General features: G+C 39.6%; 1 protein-coding gene across 6 annotated transcripts in view; it reads right to left on the reverse strand.

The window, feature by feature from the left end:
• The window catches only part of CEP295 (centrosomal protein 295), a 43232-nt gene extending 26646 nt beyond the window's left edge, over positions 1-16586 (reverse strand). For 4 of the 6 annotated variants that reach the window (XM_027735597.2, XM_027735593.2, XM_039380042.1 and 1 more), the window contains exons 1-9: positions 16546-16586; positions 14763-14896; positions 14205-14405; positions 12302-12426; positions 11359-11452; positions 5566-5673; positions 4078-4218; positions 2788-2971; positions 796-987 (exon numbers count right to left, since the gene is read on the reverse strand). In XM_027735597.2, coding sequence (XP_027591398.2) covers positions 796-987; positions 2788-2971; positions 4078-4218; positions 5566-5673; positions 11359-11452; positions 12302-12426; positions 14205-14405; positions 14763-14870 — 1153 coding nt within the window. In that variant the 5' untranslated portion in view covers positions 14871-14896; positions 16546-16586. Of the gene's footprint in view, positions 1-795; positions 988-2787; positions 2972-4077; positions 4253-5565; positions 5674-11358; positions 11453-12301; positions 12427-14204; positions 14406-14762; positions 14897-16276; positions 16439-16545 lie in introns of those variants that run through there. The other 2 variants (XM_027735594.2, XM_027735598.2) reach the window with 2 other exon arrangements.
• Between the last annotated feature and the right edge of the window lie 3434 nt (positions 16587-20020).

Raw genomic sequence — 20020 nt, forward strand, 5'->3', positions numbered from 1 at the left:
CTCTTACCTGCAAGAGGGAAGCAGTAATTTGTCTTTGCAAGCTATAAAAAGAAAGGCTAAGCCAGTTGCAGTGTTTCACAGTCAGACTATTGCAGAAACAAGCAGTAGTATCTCCCCACCTGCCTTCATGTTCCTGCCTTCTCCTTTGTAGTAGCACTGGCAACACAATGCACCACAGACCATAAACCATAAACCAGACTGTGCCAACAAAGGGATATGGCAGAAACGCTTGGCCAAGCAGCAAAGTTCAGTAACACACTTCTTGTTCACATCACATTACTCTGCACATGCCACAAGCAAACAGTACACACACATGCATCTCTTGCAGCCTACTCACAATATGGAGCAACTCAATCACAAACCTGAACATAAAGGACACACAATAAGTAGACTTTCATACAAAGTCAAGCTTAAACTCTGAAATATTTCAAAACACAAAATGGAAAATAGTTATTTAAATTCATACACCAGGATCATTCCATAATTTATACTAACTATATCAGAATAATTATGGCTACTAACAGTGTAGTTCTTAAAACAATTAAAAATTACTGTTAGTATACTAACAAATTGACACATATTAGAAAAAGAAGTCACATTTTCATTTTTAAATTCATAATCATTAGGGTATTATCATCCATGATAAACATCATAAACCACTGAAGTATTTCAGACACAGTAAGAAATTTTACTACTTAAGACATTTTAGCTAATACTATTATTGATTTGATATATTGAACTAAATCTCTTCTGTTATAAAAAGTTTAATTTAAATATGAAGTTTAGAAGTTTTACTTTCTGATTCACTAGGGACCTCCTCTTCTATTACATGTTCTGATTCTAGTTGAATATCACAAGCAGGCTCTGGTTGACTGTGACAAGCAGATTCTTGCTCCAAAGAGATATCAAGATCATTATCTTGAACTCTGTCAGAAGGGGCTGGCAAAGGTTGCGGCTCAAAATGCAAAATCAGGTCTCCTTTCATGTCTAATTAAAAGAACACAAAGACACAGAATGATCAACTGGAATACAAAGCAAACAAGACTGCAACACTACACTCACATACAAATCCCCAAGAAGTTCAAATATCATTATCTTGTTTCACAACAGATTTAATCCACCTTTTTTTTGTTCCCAAAAGTAGAAGATTCAAAACTGTATAGATCATTAGCCATCTATTCATTCAGAAACTCCATAGGGGTTTCCACTGGAATATGCAGTCTTTCAAAATAAAAGTTGATGTGATAAAGGCTCATCTTTACACAAAAAACAGCTCACAGGAACAATTACACAGGATCCCACTATCTTTATCAAGGAAAAGACACATCCTGACCTATCTGCTCACAAAGCTGGCACTGGAGAGTTATCAGATGGCCCAGGTGTGAAATCCCAGAAGAATACACAACAGAAATTCTGCCATGATCACCTTACCAACTAAGGGTGCTACAAGGGATGTGGGATACATGGGAAGATCACCTTAGGATTGTATGCTTATACATACTTAGGGGAGGAACTAAAGGTAGGGAAAAGAAAGGATCAAGTTAGTCTGGGGAAGAAGAAATGTGTGAAAAATACAAGAATAAGGAGACAAAATGGGACAGTCAGTGCACCTGTCTGGTCATGCACCATGCCTGACAGTCTGTCCTGTCTTCTCCATAAATTCTACTTCTGGCTGTTATCCTGGGTGAGGAACCCTGTATTTTGTATGCATGTGTGTGCACAAAAGTGTAAAGGTCAGCAACTGGAGTGGGGACCAAAAGTCACAGGCACACCTGCATCCAGAGCACTGCTAAATGCAGAGGCCATAATGAGGGAATGTTATGTGGGTATGAGTATCAGCATGTAGTGACTAGCAAATCACTAGCCAGACTAGCCAGCAAGAATGGTAAGAGGCTTACGAGCTGCATATGGAGCACCCGTAAGACTGGGCTGGATATTGGAGAGGCCAGGAGATCTATGAGTTGGCAAATGGAGGGATCAGGAGATCCAAGCATTCAAGCCAGCAACCACGGAGAGTGTGGGATCCTAAGAAACCTGTCAGCAGGTGTGTGTGCATCTCCGAGACAAGATGATCCAGGGTCAGCTACTGGGTAGACCGAGTTTTTACTGTCAGTTCCCACAGGGATTCATAGCATGTGCATGTCTGTGCATATGTTCACATGCTCAGCTGGGCCTGTGCAGCAACAACTGGAGTGGAGCAGCAGACCTTGCGGATTCACACCCCCAGGAGCTGGCAACTTGGGAGACTAAGGATCAAGGGCCAGCTGCTAGGTAGAGCGAGTGTCCAAAGCTACTCACTGAGTAATCCACAGCACGTATTTGAGCATGTGTGCATTTGAGTGCGTACATGGATATGAGAGGTAACTGGAAGGCTACAGGGTCCAGGATGAACTACTGGATAGACTGGGTGTCTAAGACCTGTTACTGGAGCATCCGTAGTGTGGCAGACAGAGATCTGGGATGAAGAGGACAATTACTAGATATACTGAATGTTTAAGACTAAGTGCTAGAGGGATCCATATCGCACATAAAGACATACATCCCACTAACAGTCTTTCATCCTGATCAACCAGAGCAGTAAATAGAAAGAGGCCATTTGTGCTGTTCGTGTTTATTGTGAATGCTGTGTTACCTATGCTGGCCTGTGTGTACTGAAAGCCTGTTTGTGTGTGTACCTACTGTAATGCACACGCTGTCTTGCTACCAGCTGGACCTGGGAACAGGCAGCTGCAGCAGTCTCTCCTCTACTGGGTTACCAGATTCAGCAATCTTCAACAAATTACTTACTCCTGTCTTCACTGTACATTTCTTCAAATGCAGACTCCAGTTCTCTCTGCCATTCTGCTTTTACTTCCAGGCGTTTGTATGCTGGCACTAAAAGCTGAGGTGGCATCTGTGCAACAACCTGCCTTCTGCGCATCCGATCCATACTCTGCATTTGCTCCAGTTCTTCCAGTAGCCTTTCCCTGTCCTTCAAGTATAAAGAAGGGATAACATAAACCTTTAGTGTTCACATTCAGACAGTCATATATCAGGACTGACAAAATGCATCCCTTTGGTTACCATGATGTCTGTTTAATCCTTAATGTTCAAAGTTAATCTTATTCTAGGGGAGAAAATGCTTCCTCAGGAAAAGGCTGTATCTGACCTTTAGACACAGGAGTCGTCAATACCTAGAATATCTAATGTTAAATAAAGGATCAGACTGTACGCTTGTAAGCCAACTTTCCTCAACAAAATTAAATCTTCTACTTTACAAAGTAAACAAATACTTCTTTTGGCAAGTTACTTTTGTTAGTATATACTTCAGCAATTCCTACTTTTTAAGATGTGAACTAAGTATTCTTTGGCATGCTACGATTATATATGAGACCTTTTAAAAAAAAAAGTTGAAGTTTGGTGGGTTTTTGTTTTGGCTTTTTTTTTTTAACTTCAGGAGCATCATTAATATTTCCATAGTTCCCCATTTTAGTTTGGTTACTCATTCAAGGCCAATCATATTTCAACTGATAAAACAGGAAGCTTTTGCTATTTCTAGCCACCAAAAACACATGTGAAGGTAACAGACAACTTTTGAGTGTAGTGTTCAGTATAAAGACCTTTACCAATAGTTCGGGTTTTCCTTCTTAAAGGAAACAATTTCAACATTTCCAGACTTGCATGTTAACAGAACTTCAGTCTTTAACTAAAAACTTTGAAAAGTTTTTAAAAAATAAAAAAGCCTGTTACCTCCTTAATAATAAACTATTTTCCCCCTGAAGTACAGAATAACTAACTCCAACTAAAGCTGATTTAGAAAAGTAGAACTCATCACCTATTAAGAAAGTTTAGCTTGATTATTACCTATTGGTTAATAGCTGGTCAAACATTCAGATAACAAAAATTAGAGTTCTTTCATTCTCACTCCTTCCAGATGCCAAAAGAAGCAAACAATATTTGCTTTTTTTTCTAAGACATTCTGCAAACTTCATTTAGTCCTTTAATTTTCCTCCTGTAAATGTATTCCTTTATTACACCTACATACAACATAACAGCGGTCACTTTGATATTAAAAACAGGCATAACTACTTTGTCTACCTTGGCCAAGTGGACCTTCTTCAAGGCATGACTTCCTCTGAGATGTGCCTTTTCAAGCTGCTCTCTTCTCTCCCTCTCTGCTTCCCTATGTAGTTCCTCCAAACGTTTCCCTTCTTCTTCAGCAGCTAAATGAGCATCTGGCTGGCAGTCAATCAATAGTTTAGTCCACGAAGTTCTTTGATAGTTTAAAGCATATGTAACAATAAATAAATGAATAATTCCACAGCAAAAGCACTTTATAAAAGACATACAATGCCATATAAACACCCTTGAATGTTTATAACTCTCAGTTGAAAGCAGGACCAAACCAATTTTTTACCTTTGGAAAAGAAATTTCATAAGTTTAGGTATCCAAGTGTTCCAGTTTTAAGCTATACTGGGGACGACCATTTGCACAATTTATTTGTTATAGTAGAGTGGTCATTTTTCCTACATGGTAAATATAAATAATACATGGTAAAGTGAGTAATACAGTCGATAACACAGACTGAGTACTTCTACCCTCACGGTTTTATTTTAAACAAGGGGAAAAAAAAATCCAGAAGCATTTTCAAACTCTTTTAGGAAACCAGAAACAATCTGCAATTTTGAAAGGAGGAAAATCTTACCAACATGAAAATTAAAAAATATTTAAGGAAAAAAAAAATCATACCATGTAAGCGAGGCTAAAAAATTACCATTTTGGAATTTTTAATGACAAAGCTTGAGCAAACTACAGTATCCCCTGCTATTGTTTAGATCTAGTCCTTCAAATATCAAGAAAACCTAAAAGTTTATGAATTAAAAATTCACGAATGCACTGAATAAAAAAAAAAATTGAGACCTTTTCTAGTCTAAAACAGGCTGATCCAGAACAGGAACTTAGAATATGGTCTCACATTGCTAATAAAACAAACTGTTATTTGGTTTACTTTTCAAAAATCACCTCTAAAAGCTAAGCTCTTGCTCCATCTCTCATTCTTCCAGGTCCTCCCCTTCATCTGATCAGACTTTGGCCTTTGTCTTTCCTATTTGGCAAAAATCTATTCATTGTTCCTTTTCTCCAGATTAGACTTCTACCTTTTATGCAAGCTGAAACTGTTGACTGCATGAACAGATGAACACAAATACAAATGAACACAAATCTGGGAGGACATTGCTAAGAAGAAGGGAAGAGAGAAGAGCAAGGTAGTCGCAACTATTAATTCAGCGTAAGCCAAAAATCTTCCAATTTGGATGTTCAAATGTCATGCCAGTCTTGTGAACTCACCTTCTTATAGAGGTCTGTTTATGAGGGAGTGTCAGGTGTGATCCCCCAAGTGACTGAGCACATAACAGGCTTTACAAGTTTGCCCTAAGATTCTGTTTAGTGAATTGCGTAGCGGCTGCTTTATATAACTTCATACCTTTAAACAAGTTCTAGAAAACCAAACAGCTGATATCCAGACACTATGCAATGTAGAGAAACTTATAAGGAAGCCTGTAGCACAAACACTTGGAGTTAATCACCTGCTCTTCGTCCACTTCTCTGTCCACATAAGCTCCAGAAATATGGTAACGTGTAACAGAAAAGTTGCCAGAACCATAGGGCTTCACCAGAGGAATCTTTTTCACTGTCTAGGAAGAAAAGTACAACTACAGCTGTATCACAGAAGAGTATCTCTAGCAAAGCAATTAAACAGAAAATACATGATCTGTAAAGTTAGATCATTATTAAAAGAAATTCACCCCCCCGAATTCTCTCCTGAAAATATTTTTGTTTAAAACTTATACATGTAATAATTAATAAACCACATCAGCACAAGGTAGATATAGAGGGCTTTAACAACTGAGAGCATTTAAAAGTCTTAGGCAAACTCCTCCACAGAAACGGACATTCATCAGCGTCATGTTTCAACAGCACTAACTCAAAAGCATTTGAGTTTAACGCACTAATAGAAATCCCACTAATCCCACTTACAACATCTGTCACACTCACCTAAGAGCAGGGCAACCACTGATCCACAATGTAATTACACCTAACAGCAAAGTAACAGTTTCCAAGTACAGACTTGCTCCAGGAAACACAGAACAATTATGTCCAATTATCAGCTGACCAAAGAGCATTTTCTGTAACTTCACTGCAAAGTGTCAATTGATACAATGCTAAGTTGCTGGGTTTTTTTTAATATTTTGGGTACACATTTCAACTCTTTTCTGAAAGTCTGAACGATGCGTGAGACACTCCCTCTTCTTTGGCTTCAGCCTGATGTTCTCAGTACTGAGGTAGCTAGGTTAGGTATTCTTAGTATTCTGTAGGACCTGTGTTCCAGGGAGAGTTCTGAAGGATGCCAAGATTGAAACCAAAGATCATTGAAAGGTCAACAAAAAACAATATTTATCATCAAGAGGTGGCCAACAAAACAAAAAAAAACAGGAGAGAGGAAGAAGGAGAAAAATAAGCCCTCAGTACGACTCCCCCAGTCACCCAGAAGTTACTTATGAAGTTATCTTACTGACCCCAGAATGCCTAAAACTACCCATAGCAGAAGTTGCATCCTTGGAGTGTCGGCAGGCTCATGAGTTGGCGGGTGTCCCCGCAAAAGGCAACATTGTCCTTTGATGTGAAGCTTACTTCTCCCTCCCAGCATGAGCTATCTGCTTTTTATACAACTAATTGGTGACGCCTACCTGGGCAGGTGTGGCCAGCAATGCCCAACTAGAGGCCTTCAGTCCCTCCCAATATTATGTAAGTGGTACCCCTACTGCGCATGCGTGTGTACTTTGGAATTCCCCCCGAGCTTGCAAGCTATACCTCAGGGGGGTCTTTTCTAAATGAGTCTAGGGGCTTACTTCATCCTCCTCCTCTTCACTTTCTCCTTCAAATGCCCTTAGAAGGCGGTCAGCCAATAATAAGACACCAGTTAACTGTAGTTTGTACCAAACTCTTCCTTCAAGGAGGAAGTTCCCATTTATCAGTGCTTGTTTTCTCATAACTTGGCAGGAAAAAGATAAACTCCCACAGGTGGCTCGGCCAAACATAGACCAAAAGTATTAACATCTAATTAAGCCCTGATACAGACCTGCCATTGTACTTCTTTAACATCCCCTCCATTAATTTTCTCTCAGCTTCCTCTTCCTCAGATTTTTCCCTAAAAGAGATTCTGGTCCACAGTAACTAAAACAGCAGGTTTCATAGCCTGAGTGTTTTAAAACTAACATGACTGTAAACAAATGCATATACACAAAGAGCAGCATTAAGTCTCAGGAATATCTTAAACTTATCTCTGCATAAGATTAGGCATACAAATTTTAATATTGATTATCACTTACTATTTTAAAAAGACTATAGAAAGTGAAGTCTTTAAATTAAAATCAAAGAATCACAGAATCATTGAGGTTGGAATGAACCTTGAAGATCATAAAGTCCAACTAGCACTGCCAAGTCCACCATACCATGTCCCTGAGCACCACATCTTTTAAGTATCTCCAGGAACGGTGACTCTACCACTTGCCTGAGCAGCCTGTTACAGTGGTTGACAAGTCTTTCTGTAAAGGAATTTCTCCTAATATTCAGTCTAAACTTCCCCTGGTGCAACTTGAGGTTATTTTCTCTTGTCCTGTCACTTACTACCTGGGGGAAAAACCCAACTCCCACCTGGCTACAACCTCCCTTGAGGTAGTTGTAGAGAGCAAGAAGGTCCCCCTGCGACTCCTTTTCTCTAGGCTAAACAATCCCAGCTCCCTCAGCTGCTCCTCATCAGACTTGTGCTCCAGACCATTCACCAGCTCTGTTGCCCTTCTCTGAACATGCTCCACCACCTCAATGTCTTTCATGGAGTGAGGGGTCCTCAGCTGCTGAAACTAGTTTTAGCCTTCACAACAGAACTTCAGTAACTTATTTTATGGTCCTTAAGTAAATGCATGTTATTCTAGCAGGAAAAAAAATAGTTGCTAACTTTCTTAATCAATAAAAGACATAGAATTTTAGCAGTTTCTACACTAACCAAAACACTTGTAGATATTGATTATAGCTCTGAAAACAGAGAAGTCCCATGCCTAAACCTCATTAGCCAGATCACCACCTGCTTGCCCTGCACTGTGTTACTTTCAGAACGTACAATTAAACCTGTCTTCTGAATTATTTTAAAAACGTAAAATTAACAAATCAATAATTAATAATTACATGTAATCAATCAAATCTTCAGAATTTTATTCAAAAGCTAAGAAGACATGAGAATTATGTTGGAGGCTACAGTTTTCCAGTTAATGTCAAAAGCAACTGAGGCTGAATAAAATACCATACTCTGCATCAAGGTTTTGTAACTCTTTCCTTCTTTCCCCTCTCCCCCTACTGCCCCCAAAAAGCAAGGAATCTCATACTTAAATCTGGCAAAACTGGAACAGCAATGTATCATGAAATGGGGGAAAAAAAACCCAAAATAAAAGCTACAACCCCAACTCTACAAATGCTATGAATACTCCATAAGAGTATAGTGACACTTTTTAGGGTTTATTTTCATTACATAAAAATCTAGTAGATCATACCAAAAAAAAAGTTTACAAGAACTCTGTGACACTTGTTAATAAAGTGGTGTTTACAGTTTAACTTCAGTTAAGTAACTCCTCATTTGGTCTAAATAAATATGGCCTCAATTCCTGAAATCCATCTTTCTGAGAACTAAAATTGTTTATGACAATAGAGTAAAAATACTTCTTTTGTAACTGGGCAAAGTAACAATAATAGGAGCATCTTCAGAAAGTGTTTCTTATATTCCAAGTAATCATCCAATGAACAGCACGGCCCTAGCTCCATTTTATAAAATTTTAGTCAATTTTCTTGCAACAAAGCATCAGATTATGATTATAGTTATATTCAATAAGCTCCTTATGCAAATTGATTCAAGAAAACAAGTGTGGTTATGCAGATGACCCTGTAATTTGCTGCAATTCACAAAATTTTAAAGTTAAGCAATTCAAATTCACTGCCTTTTCAGTAATGCATCTACAAGATAAAGCCCCAGATTTACCTCCCCCAAACTAACAGTCAATATCTTTTGTTTTCTCTCTCTCAAAAGAGAAACAGGAATAAAATTTCTCATCTTTCAATTACTTAGCATTTTACCCCATGAAGTACATGGCACCCAACAACTCTTTGAAGAAAATAACTTTATTCTTCACCCTGTGCCCTCCCAGCAACACAGGCCTACCACAAAAGGATTAAAATCCATACAGATACAATAACTAGGAAAAAGGCTCACAGTCAGCCAGTCTTTAAATGAAACAAATTGACACACTGTGATATATTGAAACAGAGCAACCTCTTTCCTCAACAAAAACTCAAGATGTCTGCAGAATTACTGATTCAATTTGCCCTTATCAGAGCATGAACTTCATAAAAGAAACAAAACCCACACATTGTAGAAAATCCAGATGTTTGCAAACTCTGCTAAAACCAGTTAAAATCACATCTGTTGAAAAGACAAGTAAATGACATTTGCTCATGGGTGGAAATGCATTAATTTTTTCACATCGATTTTAGGAAAGGCAGTTATGATTTTGCAATACTTAAACAGAGTACTGACCCAGACCTGTCATCCAACACAGTCACAAATTCAATTGTACCAGAACCTGGGGAAACCCTAAAACAAAGTCTAATGCTACCCTTGTGAAAAAAGACTAAAGAACGAGGAGAAAATTCTGTGTTTATAAAACAGAAGCAGGGATGCATTACTGATGTTGCTAGATAAAAATATTAAATAGTAACTACCATGTCATTTTAGCTGTTACATCATCTACAAATATGGAGGTTAACTGCAGTGACTACCTGTGGGGTTTTTTAAAATAGAATGCAACATAAAACACATCCTAAACTGCAAAAGTTTCTAGAAAGCAATGCTGCAGCACCTCATGCTTTTCCAACAATGCCAGACTGAGCAACAGAAACATCTGAAATGCAGGAAATAAAGACTCAAAGTTTGGACTGATACAGACTTCATCTGCACTACAGCAGATACAACAGGAACAACGTAGAGGAGAATGTTCCTCTACACGTGTAGAGGAAAACAGCAGCATGAAGGAGTGTGTGAATTTACCTGAACTGTATTATACAGGTTCTTATTCCAAATGTTCTAAATTTCAATATTGCATGTACTTAATTCACCAGAAATAACCCCAAACTTTACCACTCCAACACTTGCTTTAATCCTCATTCATATCCAACTTCCATAATATGAAAGTCCTTGGACAGACAGTGAGGAGACCTACGGAAAGCAAGTACTGAGGGATGCAAATGAAAGTATACAGATACTCCTTCTAAACATTCTGCAAACTGTGAGTATCAAACCTTAATTGGTTTTTCCAGACACAATACCAACCCCCATCATCCCGCACCCTAACCTGTACATAGTGCTGGATGTTGCTGGGAAAAGTTTTGATAACTTCACTGGCTGTGAGAGGCATAAGTATACTTCAATCCTTTCTTTCCTTTCCTTTTCAGCGGTCTGAATATCCCTGAATCCAACGGTCTGAAAATCCCTGAACCCAATGGTCTGAAAGGGCACAGCAGCAGACAAGGCAACTTAAATTCTGCATTAATGAAGTTCTGTTAAATTAAACTTACTAAAAGTTAACTCCAAAGAAAAATGTACATAATGTTCCTTCTGCAGCATAGATCTGCAATCCTACAGGAGCTTCTACACCTATGCAGAATCTCTGTAAAATCAAAGCAGCATGATGGAGGTACAAAGTTACCCCTAAAAAGGTTACAGCCTCCTCAATAGCCTTGGGTGCTGGTTTTCTATCAAAATTAAACAGCTTACCCTATATTTAGCATTCCCTACAAGAACCAAAGAAATTGGAGACAAAAAAACCCAACAAAAACCCCACAGCTAAAAAGGTAGTAATGTCTTTATTACAGAACTAAACAAAAAGCTATTACTGCATCATTGTGACAGAAAGCTGAGGTGGTGTGTACATGCTGAGAAAGATCATTGTAGAGTTAATACCACTGTGGCTACTAAGTGAAAATGAGATAATGAAAAAAGTTTAAAAAGACACGTTAACCACAAAAATAAGATCTCAGATGACAAGAAATAAAAATCACACCTAACAAGAGATCAGAAGTAAAATACCAAAGTCTAGTAGTATGAAGTCTGTTAATACATAATTCATTAGTTCTCTTGTTTTTTGTTGAACCACTCTCCTTACAGTATGCAAATACCAATTTTAGATATCCTGCTGTGAGGAGTCAGACCAGTAAACAAATCATTACATTACATGGTACCCTGAAATTGTGATCACTATTGCATCATGGATACATACCTCAAAAGGACGTGGTGGAGGGGGTGGTAGGCTTGCAACTTTCGCTGCTCTTTGCCTTTCCACTTCCAGAGCATGTTTACGCGCATCTGTTCGTCTTGGGGGGAAAAACCAAACATCCCACCAAAACAAAACAAAACAAACAAACAAAAAAAAGAAGCAAAATTATTCAAGTATTCAAGCAACAGTGAGAGCACTGTACAAAATAAAAAGCAAACCTAAAACCAAACAGATTTCGATGTACCTGCACTGAATGTTTGAGACATAAGGAAAAGCACACTGAAAAGTCAAGAGAACTTACGCTGGAAGGCACCACTAAAAATTAATTTCAAGTAATGCAAAAATGTTAATACACGCAACCTTCTAAAGAACAGTGCAAAATCCCTGTTTTCCACTTCTGAAGGAAGCACCCATGTCACTTCACCAGATTTTAACTGCTCAAATGTAGACAAAATTAACTATTTAATCAACAGGTCTCAGATCGACTCAAGCACAACTATCCCCAAGAGGACACAGATAATTTTTCATGCCAGCTCAATTTTGGTCCAATCTGCTTAATAAAAAAATCCTAACAAGGAAGACCATGACTAATGCAATAGGTCTTTTTCTTCAAGTGGGTAATTCTTCATCAGAAACTGGCCTGAGAACATTTCACTTCATGTCACTGAACAGCTGTCAGCCAACAAGCTTGACTGAAAATAGCAACACAGGGATGAAAGCTCCCCCACTCATGGAGAGTCTATAAGGCCAGCTTGTATACCAGACATTTTTGTCTTGGTTTTATAGCTACAGCTCTTATCAAAAGCCACAAGCATTGTCCATGACCATTAATTCTCTAGCCCATAAAATTTCAAGTATGAAAAAGCTCCAAGCATCAAAATTTTTGCCTTTCACCTTGTGACACTGTAAAACGCATTCTTAATAAAACTAAACAACTATTGCATACCGGGCTTGCTCATGAAGAACTTTTTCTTTCTGGTACTTCTGCTCTTTCAGAGCTTTTCTATGTCTCGTCTCTGCTCTTTGTTTCCTTTCTTCTGCTTGCTTTGCCAGAGCTTCTAAGTCAGGTTCCTTAACAATAAAATATTGTAAGCACTTAATACAAGATTTTACTCACTTCTCATACTGCCAGTGTGATATTTCAAATTACGTATTGCTGGTAAGAAGCACAAGCTAGAAACGACTTTCTAACTGTATTAGGGTAAAAATAATAACTTTTCTTTTTCTGCCATCTTTATTCTCTTCCTCTCTACCACCAACAGCAGCAAACCTGCCACATTCCTTAGCCAATTTAACCAAATATTGATGTAGAAACCTTAGCTTCTCTCTGCATCAGTTTGACAAAGAGGATAATATAAATATAGTTACATACATACACAGCTTAGCAAATGTGGACTGTGTAGAGAAAGCGTGTTACTACCTTTCAGTCATTAACTGCAACAGTCACGTATCAACAGAAACATTTCTTTATCATTCGTTCTCTGTTTTTATGACACTGCTTCCACAGTCTTTCAGAAATTCACCCATCCTAGCGTTGGAAAGGACTTTACAAAGAAGTTGATCTAAAGACACAGATATGGAAAGGCATAATGCTATTTTACTTGTGTTAAAGATCCTGACCAATTCAGGAAGTAAGCTACTTTGCAAAATTCATGTAAGAAATCCGTGGGACCACTGGCTGATTTCTATAAACCCAGTTCAGAGTCAAATCTATACAAAATTTCTACCCAACAGCCACAATGATCTCTCAAACAGAGCCTACACAAGTTACAGGATTTTAAAGACAGTGAAACCAGTTTATAGGTGCAGAATAAAAAGTGACATCATTTTGCAATCTAGTCAAAGACCTCTGAAGCTCTTACCAAGGCTTTCCATGTCACTTGAGCATTGAAGGGGAAAAAATGTTAAGTGTATTATCTTAACCATAGACAAGATAGAGGTTAGAGAAAAACCTAGTATATTACTGCCATAATTGAGACAAGGAGTCACCATATGCAATTTAGTCAAGCACAAACATACACTATAATATATGTATACAACCTAGTGCAAAAAAAATAACCTTTAAAGTCTGCATAGCAAAAGCCTTAGCAGATAGGCCTGTAGAGCAGTCTTGTGAAAAGGCATCTGCAAAAAACTACGTAACCATTTCTAAAAAGTTTTCATTCTTAAAAAAGTTGTCTGTTTAGGTATTAGGATTCTAAAACTAAAACTATTATAAAAACAAAACTAAACAGCAATCTTGCTATTTTAAGAACATAAAAAACTCCTCTGACAACATGTGCTGGTTTTGGCAGAGGTATGGGGCTGTGTTTTGGATTTGTTATGAATATAGGTTTGATAACAGTGATGTTTTTGTCATTGCTGAGCAGTGCTTGCACAGAGCCAAGACCTTTTCTGCTTTTTGTACTGCCACACTGGCAAGGAATTTGGGAAGAAACACAGCTGGGACAGGTTGACACAAACAGACAAAAGGGATATTCCACACTACAGGACATCATTTCAGTATATAAAGTTCAGGGAAGGAGAAGGAAGATGAGGAGAGTTGGAGTGATGGTTTGTCTTCCCAAGTCACTGTTACATGTAATGGGGCCCTGCTCTCCTGGAGGTGGTTGAACACCTGCCTGCCCATGGGAAGCAGTGAATTAATTTCTTGTTTTGTTTTACTTTGCCCGCGTGCACAGCTTTTGCTTTCCCAGTTAAACTGTCTTTATTTCAACCTGCAAGTTTTCGACCTTTTTCCCCTTCCAGTTCTCTCCTGTGCCCCACTGGTGGGGGAGTGAGCTATGTGATGCTTGGTTACTGGCTGGGATTAAACCACAACACAATAATTTAATACTGTATTTACTTACATTCTCCTTGGCCTGTCGGTGACCCTCACCAATTGCTCTTAAGTTTGATAAATACAGTTCTTCCAGGGCTTTCATCTTTTGATCCTGTGCTTTCTGCCATTGAGCTCTCAGTGCCTCCTCTAACTGATGCAATTGTTCTTCTCTCCTCTGCTTTACCTTCTGCCTTATCTGCAAGGCAATATACTTCTGCTGCTCTCTAACCTGTAGAAATAGCATTTATGTTTTGTTAGCAACTCAAAAAACCCCAACACTTTTTGCAGCAAGACTTTCCACAACATAAGTCCACTCTCCTTCCAGCTTTCCATCTCATCTACTATTCCATTAACCATCTGGCCAGAAAATACTTTACTGACACGTTTTAGTGGTGGACTAGGCAGTGCTGGGTTAATGGTTGGCTTGATGATCTGGAAGGTCTTTCCCAACCTAAACAATTCCATGATTCTACAATACTATTACCCTGAAATTTAGCTTACATTAAATTATTTTTCAGTTGATTTTTTCTAAATTATTTGTTATAGCATCACATGAAATACAAACCATGGAAAAATACAGACATACTTGTTGTAGCCTCAGTTTTCTTCTTCTTTCATATTCTTCTTTCAGAAGCATGGCTTCTTCATTAGGACTATGCCTCAATTTCCCAGCTGTTGTAACTTTCCTCTTCATCTTTGGATATCGTGAATAATCAACTTCTATGAGAACAACACAAAGAAAAACAGAAATTGTGCATAAATTACATAGGTAAACCAGCTATAAAAAACAGGCATTGCCATAACTTTGCCAAATCTATCACGGTATCTAAGTGTGTGAGCTACAACTGTTCACATCTGTTCCAACTCACAGTTGGACTTGATGATCTTGGAGGTCTTTTCCAACTTTAACAATTCTATGATTCTAATTATAATCAACAACACTGGCACTGTCTTTGTCACAGTCACAAAAGGTACTGTTTCTGAGCTATTTTGAGCTATGTACCAAACTCTGCAATAGTATCACATTCTACTTTGTGGACCAGCCATGCACATTTGCAAAGTGAACAGAGAACACCATACCCATTCCTGGGAAGATTTAAAAAACAAACCCACAAGCTACTGAAAAGCACACCACACAGTAAAGCAGACTGGTCACCTAGGTGATTTGTATTGAAATATTCTCATAGCCCTTGTACAGAGCTTGTTAATGATTTTGGCTGCAGTCCAAGGTTTTCTGCTTTGACGACTGTGAAACTCTAACAGTTTGCATGCCAAGCATTTCGCTGGAAAGCTGAAATTGCTTACTGACAATTTTTTTATTCAAGCTGTCTTACACAGCCATTTCAAATTCTGTTTCCCTGTAGATTTCACTGTGAAATCAGAATCTGCTGGTTCTACGGATTGCTTCCCATTTTCCCTGCTATTATAATTTTCATCTGCACAAAAATAAAAAAAAAAGGACTTCTTCATCTGATATGCAGCCTACTCCAAAATTTCACACCCCCTCCCCAATACTTTATTGTATCTTTAAATATTTATAACCCTGAAAATACTCTCACAAAACAAATCAAAGACTTTTGAAAGTCTTTGGTTGTGACAATGACTTTCAAAAGCCACTGCTTAATTCTAAAAAACCAGAAGGTTTTTACTAATGAACAATTCACACCCCTCTAACGATTTAACCAACATGTGACACCTGGAAAGATTTATTTTCAGCATCATGTATCATATTGTATCTATGTCTAAATACACTAAGATAAGTATATATATTTAGATATATATACTAAGATAAGTATATATACTTAGTATATTTAGACATAGACACAATATCACAGATAAAAGAGCAAAACTCTAAAGAAATCAGGTGAGGTGTAAAGCCGAAGTAATTATTCATAAGATACTCTCGGTACAAGGTTATTAAAGCAATGAATCTCAAGCTTGTTACAGCATCAGCAGGGACAGAAGTACCATGGCTCCTGCCAGCCCCCCCTTACTCAGCGTCTGAGCCACAAAGCAGAAGTTTATCAATGTAACTAAGGAGCAAGCTAGATTCTCACACACACACTCCCAAAGAGAGGAAAAACGTAGAGGATGACCAACACAAAGCCGAGATCTAAAACCGAAAGGACAAGAGCCAAAGGAGAGTGCAAACGCCACGCTCGCCCCGGCTCAGCCGCAGTACAACGCGGGGGACGGAGCATGCGAGAGGCTCGGAGCCTGCTCGGTCACTGGGAGCCTCCGCCGGGGCCGCAGCTGGGTCCACCAGAGCTGAGGGGGCACAGCGCGAAAGGAGGAGAAAGGAGAGCGGCCGCGAGAAGGCGGGAGCGGGCGAGGAGAGTGAGGGAGGGAGCGGAGCCGCGCGCACGTACCCGCCGCCGCCTGGGCCCTCCCGGCCGCCGTGGCGCCAACGGCCGCCGCTCCCGCCGCGTGACCCCGAGCCCGCCGCCAGGAGTAAAGGGCGCATGCGCACCTGCCCGCTCCGCCCGCCCCCAGCCACCCGAGCCCCGCCCCCTCCCCCCGTGGCCAATGGAGTCTCGTGGCGGCAGCGGGGCCGCGCGCGCCGAATATAAAATGGGCGTTATGGGGGAGGGAGGCACTTGACCCTTGTCACCTCACGCTGGTGTAGTTTGTTTCCTATCAGCCCCTTCCCGGGACAGATCTAAGTCAGGGCAATGCCTCGCTCCCCTAATCGTGCAATCTCAATACGTACGTGAAAGGAATACGTACGTGAAAGGGTTAGTCACCCCGGCTGTCTCACAGCAGTGCACCAGCAGCCCGCAGTCGGAGTTTCCAAGTGTTCGCATGGGAGGGGCACTGGCTACGCTTGAAGTGCTGAGGGAGCATAATAATACTGAATCCTGCTAGTTCTACCTCACTGATGTTACCTCCGTGTAGCTTCCCTGTTCAGCATTCTTTTTCGATGCATTGCATCAGTAAGAGTATCATGGATTTATAGAATGGTTTGGGTTGGAAGGTTGGAAGTGGACCTTGAAGATCACCTGGTTCCGGCCCTGTTTAGGTCATGGTAGTGCCCCTGGACTTGCAGTGCTGCTCTGCCCATCTTCTAGGCTTGCATATGACTTCTACAATCAGCAGATCTTTGCTGCTGCATCAACCTCGTAACTAGTGCTGATATTTCCATTATAAACCTAACTTTAACTAAGTCTGCTCCCTGTAAGTATGATGCAATACTTGCTTGCTTTTGTGCTTACTTCTTTGCTTTGGAGAGGGTATTTTTACAAGAGCATATAGTGACAGGACAAGCGGGAATGGATTCAAGCTCAGAGAGAGTAGGTTTAGATCAGATAATAAATAATAGGAGGAAGTTCTTTGCTGTGAGAGTGGTGAGGCACTGGAACAGACTGCCCAGAGAAGTTGTGGATGCCCCATCCCTGGAAGTGTTCAAGGCCAAGTTGGATGGGGCTTTGAGCAACCTAGTCTAGTGCGAGGTGTCCCTGCCTGTGGCAGGGTGGTTGGAACTAGACAATCTTTAAGGCCCTTTCCAGCCCAAACTATTCTATGAATCTATGATTCTTCCACACGTTTTACTTTTCTTACTAGAAGAGACCATTTATCATATGTGTGAGACTTGCAGCAGTTGGGAATTGAAAGTGGAGTTGTGTGATATCCTCGATTTATGAAGAATGTGAATGTTATTCACATTGAGAGAAATAATTCTGCCACACATATAGATGAAGCAAGAGAGGCTGTGCTAGACTGTTTCTTTGCATAGAGCACCTTCCCAGGCTCTGAGCTGCTGCTGCAAAAATCGAAGAAATGTTTTTTAATCATAACTAACCAGGCACAAAGGAGAAAATTGGTTGTCTCATGCTGAAACTTGAGTGCAAAATGTAGCTACTTTCTATGGCAGTTTCTTATAGAAAAAGGAAAAAACAAATTTTGTATTAGGAGCTAACTTTCCTAGTAACCTACTTAATTGTGCCCTGCAGGATTGAAACCAGTAGGCTGAGATTACTTGGTAAAACTTAGTGGTTTGGTGCATGCAGATGCATGGCCACACAGGAAATAGGCTAAAAAATACAGAATTATAAAAGAAAAGACATGAGCATAGGAAGAAGAGGTAACACAGCAGCTTTATGTGCTTTCTTCCCCACCTTTTACATTTCACTGCTAAACTACCTTCTTGTTCACAGACTTTTACTTTCTGACAAGTGCTTGCAACTTGCTGCAACCTCCTGACTGTAATAGCTGATACCAAGTTAATACCTGATTAGACATCGAGATGTTTCACAGTATGCATATTGAATAAATTAAACTTGAGAAGTGCACTTTCAAATTGTTTTTCAGTCTCCTTATTGGATTTTTTTGTCCTTCAGCATTTTCATTATGGCAGCGTTTTCCACAATAACATCTCTTCTAAATAGCTTTATCCTGCAGGTCAACGGATAATAAAAAAAATTGAAGATAGTCTATTAAGGGAGTAATTGAGATTATGGATTTTAGAATCCTCTACTTATAAAATGTGAAAGAGGTCAAATATGTGCTCCTTAATTATACTATTGGATAAAAGGGATATTATGAAACCTACACGTGCTGGGTAAGAATTTTGTTTCAAGGGTGTTTTCTGTCATTGTCTTGCAGAATTATTTCTGCTACCACTTAATTTACATACGTATATTGAAAACCAGTGATTTTAATGCTGTAATGTTTTCTACTTTTTACTACACTCATTTGAATTACAGTATTACAGGCCTGCATTAATTCCTTCCCCTTGTGAAGTAGACGGTGTTCCTTTTATAAAAGGTGAATAGTGATGCAGCAGTATCGGTGCATCTAGTCAGGCATATATAAAACTGGAGGTACTGGCTCCCCTGAGCTTCAGTTACTGGTCACATTTCTCCTGCGGAAAAAGAGTTATACTTGCAGCAGTTATCTACACAGTCCCAAGATGGCTGGTGGAAAATTTGAATTTCTTTTCAGGAACAGAATGCTTTCCATACATAAAAAATGTCTCACAGAGTGAGTCTATGTGAATACACAGATTTGGAAGAAATCATTTCAGTTTCATGCATTTGAAGTTGAAGAGGGGTCGTATGACTGTGAAGCCTGCTGCTGAATTGGCCTGCAGTGTGCAGTCAGGAGCTCAAATCACAGTACAGGCCTTGTGCTATTCCAGAAAGCAGCTTTTTAGAGCAGTCCTGTCTGTACTTCCCTATCACAGGATGTTTATTCCATCAGCACATGAACCATTGCAAGAGATTTTGGCACAGGAGCGTTGTCTTGGTGTGCTCTGTGGGACCGTTTAGTCTGAATATGAGATTAGTGAGGCTGGAGTTGCTTTTGTGTGGCCTGAGAGAAAAGATTTCCTGTCTCATGGGCAGGTCTAGCATATGCAACCTGTACCTCCTACTGCCACATAGAAGCACTTGCTCCTTTCTTCATTAGAAATTCTTCACTGTCCACTCCTGTCTCTCACTTGTACAAGGGAAGGATGACCTTGTAGGCTTTTCTGCATCTTCAGCAGGGAGGCACTGGTTTTATAGGTTTTCTGAGGTCTAGTAATGGAACAGTACAAACACCTGACAGCTCACCCTTGTGCAGGACTTGGCACCCTGCATGAATTAAGTATTCTCCTTGAAAACCCCTGAAGGAAGAGCTTTAGAGAAAGTGTCGTATTCAGACACTAAACCCCTCCACCCTGAGTTCTCTAACACCTCATTAGACAGTACTGCAGTTTTCTGCTTCTTGTCTCCTTCTTGCTCATAACTGAAGTATCAGAATGAAATGAGAACTTCTCTCAGTTTGAATTGGCCTTTCTCTGAGTTCAGTATTCCTCAGTGTCACATACCACACTGTCACATAGTTTTAAATGTTTCCCTGTGG

Source organism: Pipra filicauda, unplaced genomic scaffold (assembly GCF_003945595.2).
Source record: "Pipra filicauda isolate LSUMZ 115617 unplaced genomic scaffold, ASM394559v2 scaffold184_size3518187_pilon, whole genome shotgun sequence".
In the NCBI taxonomy this organism is placed as follows: Eukaryota; Metazoa; Chordata; class Aves; order Passeriformes; family Pipridae; genus Pipra; species Pipra filicauda.